The 9,817-nt window shown below is 32.8% G+C and overlaps 2 protein-coding genes across 2 annotated transcripts; one reads left to right on the top strand and one right to left on the bottom strand.

Annotated features, from left to right (window-relative positions):
• Nucleotides 1-5,501: 5,501 nt before the first annotated feature.
• On the bottom strand, nucleotides 5,502-7,123 carry LOC106329248 (WD repeat-containing protein 25). The gene is made up of 3 exons (XM_013767876.1): nucleotides 6,799-7,123; nucleotides 6,580-6,726; nucleotides 5,502-6,489 (listed from the first exon to the last, which is right to left on the bottom strand). Exons 1-3 carry the CDS (start codon nucleotides 7,121-7,123, stop codon nucleotides 5,633-5,635), a joined length of 1,329 nt encoding a protein of 442 aa, XP_013623330.1. The 3' UTR covers nucleotides 5,502-5,632.
• Nucleotides 7,124-7,929: 806 nt separating this feature from the next.
• LOC106331871 (ELAV-like protein 2) lies at nucleotides 7,930-9,332 on the top strand. The gene is made up of 4 exons (XM_013770302.1): nucleotides 7,930-8,243; nucleotides 8,695-8,763; nucleotides 8,839-8,945; nucleotides 9,059-9,332. Exons 1-4 carry the CDS (start codon nucleotides 8,060-8,062, stop codon nucleotides 9,158-9,160), a joined length of 462 nt encoding a protein of 153 aa, XP_013625756.1. The 5' UTR covers nucleotides 7,930-8,059; the 3' UTR covers nucleotides 9,161-9,332.
• The last annotated feature ends 485 nt before the right edge of the window (nucleotides 9,333-9,817 follow it).

Raw genomic sequence — 9,817 nt, 5'->3', positions numbered from 1 at the left:
CAGTAATTAGAATGTCTAAAATTTGCTCCAAAAGTTAATACGGTTGAAGACTTAAGGCTCCAAAAGTGAAGTTATCAACGATTTGAAAACAAAAATTAAACAATTATTTCCTTTCAGGCAAAAGGTGATGCTTTCTTAAGAAGGTAGGGTCATGGTAAGCGAAAGAATAAGAAATGAAACTGAGGCACAATTACAAACCAAGTTGGTAGTTAATTAGTCTCCTTAGTATGATAGTATATCAGTATCTATAAATAAATACAAGGTGCATCAAAATGTCAGGAGACCATGAAGCTAATATCCAATGAGAAGTGATGAAATTAATTAACTTTAGTTTTTTTTGGGGTCAAAAATTAACTCTTAGTTAAGTCGTAAGAACTTTTTATCCCATCGGTTCATGTCTCTAATAACACGATCCGGTGGGTCCATATACCTATCGAACACTCGCTTGATATCACATTCCTTGAAAACAAATAGATCTTTTTAATTTATTTCGTACCGATGTCACAAAACAGTAATTTCACTTCAATTTACATGGGGTTATTTTATTCTAACTCACTTATCCATTAAAATTTATAGTTTATTTCTTAAGAAAACCTATTTAATAAAATTTTCTTCATCATAAATTTAGAAGTGATGTCATCAATTTCACATGAATGCTTTCTATCATATATTTAGTTAGAATAATTTTTTTTTTTTATGAAGCTGGTTCGTTACCTTTTTTTCCTATGTATGCTATATTCTTTTTAGTCTGAAATCTCAATGATTTTTGGATCATTAGTTTTATTTCTTATAATATTATAAACCCATAAAATCTTTTGTGACAAAAAAACACAAACACATAAAATCATTAATAAGTCAAAACTTCGATTAAAAGTTTTAGACATTGGATAGCCATATAATTGTTTTTTTGTTTACATCATATATGAAAGATAGTTACTGGATGCATGATATAACAACGCAATCAAACGATGCTATAGTACATGAATTTGCTAGGCCTTTGATCCTAGCAACAATACTACTGCTGATTCTTGTCGGATCGTTGTAAAGACTTAAGATGTGTGGGGCTGAGAGGGCATGGGAAATAATTTTGGATTATGACATTTTGGATGATGCAATGATGGATTTTCGTAGCTTGGATATAGTTAGTGCCCTCTATATTAATTTTGAGAGAAAATTATATAATGGTATATAATACAAGAAAGCAGAAAAAGTTAGAAAAAAGGAAAGAAAAGGAGAAGATCTTTTGTTGGAGACCAGAGAAGGTGGGGAACAAACTCAAGACATATGTGGAAAACACAGAGTTGTATAGACGATAGGCTCCGTAGCTAGGCGAATAGTAAATAAGTTTGCACAAAACAAAAGGTTGGGAATATATCAAGGATAGCAGACGCATACGTTCGACCTTAATCTGGAAAATTCCAATTAGATTATCTACTAAACGGGGCAAAATACCATAGGAAAATGCGAAAAGGGGTTGACCATGGAAATTAAGAAGTCGCTATAAAAAATAAACAACAAACAAATCGAATCAAATCAAATCAAATCACGCATTTGACTATTGTGTACATCAATGTTGGACTAGCTAGGGCATAGTTCTCGCTAGTTTTTAAAAGTTAATTATGTGCGTATACGTCATGCACAAGTAGTTTTTGGTGGAACTGTTGAGTGTTTATTCTTAGACAATGAGATTAATCTTGTTTCGAAGACCATATGAATATAAGTTAGAGATTGTTTTTGTTTTGACAATTTAGACCATTTGACAAACAAACCTTTCAATATCTCAAAAATTGACGCTCATTTTAACATTAGTGTATCAAAAATTTGTGGGATGGTAAAAATGTATGAGCATTTAAATTATTCGTAGACACCTTGCCAATTGAAGATGAGATACTAATTAGATTCATTCAATACAACTAAAGCTTGAAGACAAACTTTGGTAATGGAAAACCTTTAGGCTTTAAAGGGTTTGTGTTTGTGGACCAAGTGATGTCTTGAATATGAATTGTTTGGTCGTCTACTTAGTGCGATCAAAAAGACAAAGAGGAAGACGAAGAAGACGAAAATGTGATGATATGGAGAATTTTTTTAACTTTTTCAAATGAATATGTATTCTAAATTGGATTTTTCCTAAAGATATTTGTTTCCTCTTTCTGTTGAATTATGGTGTATGTGTTTTGTCAATAATATATTATATGGTTTATGTGTGACTGGGTGTGAAAGATAAGGAGGCTTCTCTTTTCTTTTTGCTGGAATTCCACTATCTTAAATTGTTACCCCCTGAAAAAGGTATATATCTCACCATTTCATTACCTTTGTGTGTTTACAATTTTTATGAGGAACTTCGATATACTAAACAAAAAATTCAGACAAATCATCTATAATATTTTATTTATTATATTTCAAAATATTTATTATATACTGGATGAAAATATTATTTCCTTTATATAATTGTATATTTCATTTTTTTATATACTACTTTTTCTGTACCATACCATTTAGGTCATTTTATTATATTTAATTATTATTTTAACTTTACAATATCAATTGACTTAAATTTCTAAATATACTTAAATAATAATTTATGTATCTATTATTTATTATATAAATTATTTTTCTTTTTAGTTTACATATTTCATTATTTACATTTTAAAATATACCTGAAGTTTTTTTTTTTTTTTTGAAAAAGGGCATAAATGTACCTGAAGTTGATTACCTACCCGAACCCATATTGTTTTTTTTTTAACTTAGCTTAACCCATATTGTTGTTGATATGGTTAGATGTTTGAATTATAATTTTAAAAAGGTTATACAATGCAGTTAATCATATTTAGATGATATAATTGATTTTTTTTTTTTTAAACATCAGACAAAAACCAATGGTTCACGATTTTATGCACGTCTACCGCATAAATATGCAGTACTTCGATTCTGTATACATGAACAGTTGTGTTGTATAAAAAAAAAGAACAGTTGTGTTGTATACGACGACTGTTTTTTTCCCTGAAAAAACAATTTTTTCTAGAAATAATCAACCTTTAAAATTATGCGACTGTTACTAGTATTTCAATGTATTGTTTTTTTTTTGTTTTTGTAAATGAATGTATTGTTTGGTTGACACTATTGTGTATTTTGTGTGATCATATTTTCAATTGGGGCACATTTCAGTAAATATAAAAAATAACGACAAAATCATCAATTGGGTATATTAAGAACAATTTCAATGGGTGCACATAGGGGTGGACATTTCGGTTATTTTCTCGGTTTTGTTTGAGCTCGGTTCGGTTTGGTTAGTTTGGTTCTAGTATTTTTCCAACTGAAATAAACCATAGTTAATTTGGTTTGGTTCAGTTCGGTTCGGTTTATATTTGGTTCGGTTAGATTTGTTTTTTTTGGATCAGTTTAATTAGGTTATTCTTAGTTTAATTTTTTAAAAGAAAAATTATGTTTTAAAACATAAATTATGTAAACATAAACTATGTGAACTAAATTCAATATAAAACTCAAACAAAAACCTTTAAAAAGTCACAAAAAAATATAAGAATTAAAACAAATGAAAGTTTACTAACCGGTTTTGGTTCGGTTGGTTCGGTTTGATTCGGTTCGGTTCGGTTTTTTTGCCCACCCCTAGGTGCACATACATATGTTGGCTAAAACTGTCAATATTTAAGCAGTTGTCTTTATAAAACAATCATTTTTAAGAAAGTAACTTGGTGCACTTGCACCCACACCATAACCATGTAGGTAGATTAATCACTAATCATAATTCTAAAATGCTTTAACGTCATATTTTCAGTAATTAATAATAAAATAAAATAATTTAAAAGCAGAATTACAAATTTCGTTAACATATGCATACAGTATCTTATTAGTTATTAAATAGCTTTTACTATAATTGTTGTTGTTGATGGCTTCTACAAGCGTGGAGTTGTCGGAGTAGACCCTGAAGTTCAGAATCTCAAAGATTACTACCATGCAATTTTTGAGATTCCGAACTTCAGGGTTTATTACGACAACTCCACGCTCATAGGAACCATCAGAAACAAGACAAAGAGAAAAGAGCATTTGAGAGAAAAGAGCATTTGAGAATCATCAACGACATCCAAAAAATCTCCTCTGTATTCGTTTCTATCAGTTTTTTTTCTTCATATTTTTCGCAAAAACAACATCGAAGCTGATTCTTTGGCAAAAAGTACCTTCAAAAACTCTATTGTGTAATAGATCCACGTTTATACTTGCTCCTTATGGGCCTTGTTTAGCGGTCTTGATTTAAATGAAATTTGTGACAAAAAAAAACTAAAATATTTTTTAGTAAAGAATTAAACGACAATAGTATTATCATTTATAAGACTGATCAATTATCTATGAAACATAAAAATAATTGAAAACTCGAAATAATAAAATCAAAATTTCGATTTTTCTTTCAAATCTGTTTTAATTTTTTTCTCCATTTTTTTTATAAAACTTATTTTTCTTTTACAATCTGAAGGTTTTCCAAATTCGGAAATTCGACTAATTTTTTGGCGGCGACCTTTCGGCGACAAGTAAGCTCAGTTCCTCTATGTGAGAATTAGGTATTTATACCGCCTGACCGCACATATGTCACATTTAAATGGTATTTTTCTAATCTATGGCGCTTAGCGGATTTCCGAACCTACCTTTGAACACGACTACACTCTAGCGGTTTGGAAAATGACTTTTTCAAAAAAAAAAAAGGAATTTAAGAAACCCTCTTGAATGTGCATGATATTTTCTAGAATTCGTAATTTTTTTCCTGAATTTAGTAATATCTTCAAAAATGTATAAATAGACTTCTTGAATATAATTTATATGTATATTTAAGAAGTTCTTACTAAATGCGTTTGTCCTCGTCCTCAATTTAATTTATATGCATATTTTGAAAAATACTACTAAATATATAACATCTATCAAAAATTTATGAAGATGTTTTTAAATATGTATAATATCTTTATAAATTTTAGATATAAAATTTGTGAAAGTATTCCTTCAATTTTAAGATCTTATATTTATTCATGAATGTATCCCTAAATTCAAATTGAGAAAATATTATACACTTTTGAAAAGGTTTTTTTAAACTCAAATTTAGTGAGATATCATATATATATATATTCTGGAATGTTTTCGTAAATTTTTATTTAAAAGAAATTAAAGAACAAATTTTTGGATTTTTTTTTGAAATTAAACAATATAAAAATTCCTTTTGAAAAGAATTTTCAAAAAAAAAATGATTCAAAATTTTTTGTTCAATAAGTGTTTATTTAAATGTCTATTTATTTTTATTCACCATAAAGATGAGATACAGTTGTTATTTAACTCTTTAATGAAATTTATTTAACCATTTTGATTTTTAAGTACTATTTTGTGATGAAAATGCATACTATTTTGTGATAAAAACGCTATCATGGGATTTTTATCTTGTTTTTATTCAATTCTAAATTTCAAAGTGTTTCTAAGGTTAACATTAGAAGTTGTAATATAATATATCTCACGTTATAAGTAATTCATCCTCCAACATCAATGAGTAACAGTCTCACAAGATCCACAATAAGAACACAACTCCTACTACCATGAACTTTTTTTGATTGGTACTAGCCACTGTGTGGACACACTGAGATTATTCAAAAACAGAGACCTGTCCGTCCCAGCTACAACACGCGATCACGTTAGGCAGTACAGGGTGGTATGCAACATCCACGCAGGGATGTTCATAAGCCTTGAGCTTCTTAATGAGCTCAGTGGATTTATATCCGTACATGTATAAGGAACCATCAGATGAGCCAGAGACCAAGGTTTCTCCGTCAGGGCTGAAGTTGCATTTGATAGGGAAACCTGCGACCCAGTGACCTTCGTACCTCTTGTATTTGTTCAGCTTGAAAGGCGGGTTTGCTGAGAAGATCGCTGTGTAGTTCCCGTGCGATTGTGCGATGAAGACTGAGTCTTTTGGGTGATGTTTGATGCAAGGGCATGTGTATGCTTCTGCATAGACCTGGTTAGATAGAGGAACCTCTCTCGAAACATCCCAAACTATAACAGCATTCTCGCTTATATTCCTTCCTGAAACATCGCTCGAGGAGATGAACCGATTCCCACCAGCCATAAACTCAACATCAAGAATCGGACCAAGATCCTTGACGTAATCATGCACAACTTTGTTACTCCTAATGTCCCATAACCTAAGACTGCCCTTGAGCCCTCCCGAAAGAAACAGGTTGGCATTGTCTGGATGGAACTTAACAACTCCAACGACCTGATCCTCCTTGAAAGCTTGCGTCTCTACCCCTCTCTCAACATCAAACAGACTCGAAGTGCAGTCGTATCCACAAGAAAGCAGAGACAGTCCTTGCTTCGACCACTTCACATCTTTGACCGGGGCATTGTGATGGAGAAAGGAACGTACTTTCTTCTCACCGCTGCTCCACACATTCCACACGTAGACAGCACCATCTAGCCCCGCTGAAGCAAGAAGATGAACTGCAAAACAGCTCTAACGAACAAATGAATGAGGCAAGAGATACAACTTGTATCAATCATAAAGTTTGAAACTTTGGGACAAGAACGTACCATGACTTGTTGACCAATCAATAGAAGTAACAGCCTTTGTATGACCGGTTAACGAAACCGACATTCTACTCGGCATACCGGTTCGAAAAGAAGATCCTTTCGATAGAACATGACGAGGCACTTGTGAATCAGAGATGCTCCCGAGAACTTGAGATTTTAAGAAAGGTTAATACTTTACTAGCAGAAGATAACGGAGGGTTGAGAGTAATCGCAAGTTACCAGTAGGAGAGCTAACGGAGGGTTTGTGAATCGAATCGGAGCTTTGATTTTGAGTCGGAGCAGTTGAAAGAGAAGCTAGAAGGGATCGCTCTCTCTTGGAAACATACCGACCTGGGATTGCTGAAGAGCTGGTTTGAGGATCGGAGTAAGAACTGTACGGAGGATTTGGTTTACGAGCTGGTTTGTAATGTTGCTCCTCCGGTTCAGGATATGGGCGCTTTGAAGGAAGAGACGGTGTGGCGGTCTTAGATGTTAACCGGTTATCGGTAACCGGTTCAGGTTCGTCGTCGGAGTCATTGGCGTACGAGTTGCGTAAGAGATCCATCGGAGGACTCTGATTTAGACAACAGGAGAGGTGTTTGTAGATCGGAATGTAGTGTTCGGTTTTGGCGGAGAACTAAGGTGAAGCTGAAGCTATTAGTGGGCTTTATTTTGGGCCATAAGATGGCCGAAAACATATTTATAAATCGGAACTATTATCAAATATGGGCCAAGACTCTCTATTGTAAAATAGAAACATGCGTCTTGAAATGTTCATCTACCATGAAATTGTTTGGTATGCGAAAGATTTGGAGGCAAGAATATGGAGTTTTGATTTGTGAAGTTGAAGAAGATGGGAGAAGAGTGCAAATCAAAAGCTCTATTTTTCTTTGTGGTGACATTTGTTTCCCTTTTCTTCTGATGTACACATTTATTTTACTTCTTCTGCCAAAAACTAGAAATGTACTGTAAAAAGAATTACATTTGTTAGGGAGACAATGATTCATTTTATTAATTTCCTACAAGATATAATCAAATTGAACAGTAAAGATACAATTTCGAGTAGATAAGCTAATGGAAATTTAAGTTTTTAAATAAATCAGAAGTTTTTTTTTTTTTTTTTTGGAACACTAATCAAAAGATTATTAATTTAGGCATTTACAGTTGTTAAGTTGTTCATTGATCTATGTCAACATCTTTTTGTCCCAAATTTCAAGTAATTTACTTCCATCAGAAAGAAGAGCACATTTCACTACCTATCAGCTACGGTGATTTGGAGGAGTTACTATGGTAATTTTTGAAGTGCTGGCAGCTGCAGGGGTATAATTGTCATTTTGCGTGTGTCTTTTTAGGTCGTCTCTCTCTCTGCATAAACCCTTTGTTCGCAGAATCTTAATCGATCGGCTTTCGTTAGGGTTTTAGCTCTCAAAGTTGAAACCTTTTTATTTTTCTTTCTTAAATCAGAAAAAGAGATCAATCCGCCGATCGGTCAATTGAATCAATGGCGATGGCTATGAGACTCCCTGCGATAGCGAGAGCGGCGACGGAAATGGCTTCGGCTCCCGTTGGATTGAGACGTCTCTTGTGCTCGAACGCTACAAACTTTTCATTCCTCTCTCCACAGGCTAATTCCGAAACTCCGGCTCGTCCTCAGGCGGATCCCACCACCAATCTCTTCGTCTCCGGTAAAAAACCCTCTTTCTATCTCTCATTTTTCATTTCTATCTTCGCTCGTAGCTAACTGATGCTTAAAATCATTTGTATTGATTACATGAACAAAGGTGAATTCTTTTTATATATGTCGGAAGACACATTTATGGTTTCTCAATTGGAATTAGGGAAAGTGAGCTTCCTTTGCTGTTCCTTCTTGATCAATGATCACTGTGTCTTAGCTGTATGATTCTATGTGTATCAGATGTTTCGTCTCCGTGTTCTGCTTCTAGCTTTTTAAAGGTCTTGTTTTTTTCATTTTCAAATCTGGTTACTATCTTTGTGTGGAACTAGAGTATATGTTCTGTTCTGATGCTCTGTCTCAGTTTCCTCAAGTGTCGTTTCCTTATGTTATCTTTATATATGAAGCTGAGTATGTTTTGAAATCTAAAGGATTATCTTTTTGTCATCTTATTTTTTTTTCAGGGCTTAGTAAGCGCACCACTTCTGAAGGTCTTAGGACAGCTTTCGCTCAGTTTGGAGAAGTTGCTGATGGTAACTAAACTTCCTTTATTTATCCACGTTGATACTAGTCGAACAGAGAACTAACTGTCAGATTGGTTTATACAGCCAAGGTTGTCACAGACAGAGTCTCAGGATATTCTAAAGGGTTTGGATTTGTTCGATATGCCACCTTGGAAGATTCTGCCAAAGGCATTGCTGGAATGGATGGCAAGGTAATTATTAATATTCCTTCTCCGTTTTCTCATATACAAAATGTCTAATCAAAATCTATTATTTATATATACTAACATCTGGGGCTAATTCTCTTCTCTTTGTTTCCCTGCAGTTTCTTGACGGGTGGGTCATATTCGCAGAGTATGCAAGACCAAGAGAGCCATACCGACCTCAGAACAACATGCCTCCTTCTCCATATGGTAACCGCTATTGAAACAAGACTGGTGCTGAAATCTTTGCGGACGAATCTTTATATCAGTGTTGTGCGTCATTCTATTATCTACTATAAATTGAACTGTCTCTTAGTAGTCTTGTGCCTTGAGAAGTTCAGAAACTTAAATTATATTTTCGAGTAATAACCAAAAGAATATCATTTACAAGATAAATATTAAGTTTATAAGCTCTCTGAGGAAGAGATGCCAATCTAAGCATACATGGTGTATGTCTGAAAAACTTCGTAGATAGATTCTTTGAATTGATCTAATCATAAACATAACTAGACCCTAATCCGCGCGCCATCGCGGATGTGAATTTTCAGTTTTTAATTATTTATTTTATTAAATGATGTATTTGTAATATTCGTTCATATTATATTCATTAAGTAAATATTTTTTTTTTGCATCTTAAACTATCTATTTTTTTACGAATGTGTGATATAATATAAAAAATATTAAAAAAATGAGTATAGAGTTAATTAGATAATTTTAAAAACAGAAATTTTTCTTTCGTGTGCGATATCATATAAATAATGATCCGTCCAGTTAACAAAAATCATGATTATTTTATGTGTAATTTTTTTTTATTTTGACCATTTCCTTAAAACTATATTAAATTTTACATATTTTAATTAGAATATTTTTAATATCTTTAC

The sequence above is a fragment of the Brassica oleracea genome, chromosome C3, assembly GCF_000695525.1.
Source record: "Brassica oleracea var. oleracea cultivar TO1000 chromosome C3, BOL, whole genome shotgun sequence".
NCBI classification, from domain to species: Eukaryota; Viridiplantae; Streptophyta; class Magnoliopsida; order Brassicales; family Brassicaceae; genus Brassica; species Brassica oleracea.
This window is presented reverse-complemented; position numbering and strand designations above follow the sequence as displayed.

What these genes read in the sequence shown, in the direction of transcription:
- LOC106331871 (XM_013770302.1), top strand. Translation starts at nt 8,060, where the DNA reads ATGGCGATGGCTATGAGACTCCCTGCGATAGCGAGAGCGGCGACGGAA. An exon ending in CACCAATCTCTTCGTCTCCG is followed by an intron (nt 8,244 to 8,694) that starts GTAAAAAACCCT and finishes TTTTTTTTTCAG; the next exon opens with GGCTTAGTAAGCGCACCACT. An exon ending in TTGCTGGAATGGATGGCAAG is followed by an intron (nt 8,946 to 9,058) that starts GTAATTATTAAT and finishes GTTTCCCTGCAG; the next exon opens with TTTCTTGACGGGTGGGTCAT.
- LOC106329248 (XM_013767876.1), bottom strand. Translation starts at nt 7,123, where the DNA reads ATGGATCTCTTACGCAACTCGTACGCCAATGACTCCGACGACGAACCT. An exon ending in CTCCGTTAGCTCTCCTACTG is followed by an intron (nt 6,727 to 6,798) that starts GTAACTTGCGAT and finishes TAAAATCTCAAG; the next exon opens with TTCTCGGGAGCATCTCTGAT. An exon ending in TGATTGGTCAACAAGTCATG is followed by an intron (nt 6,490 to 6,579) that starts GTACGTTCTTGT and finishes GCTGTTTTGCAG; the next exon opens with TTCATCTTCTTGCTTCAGCG.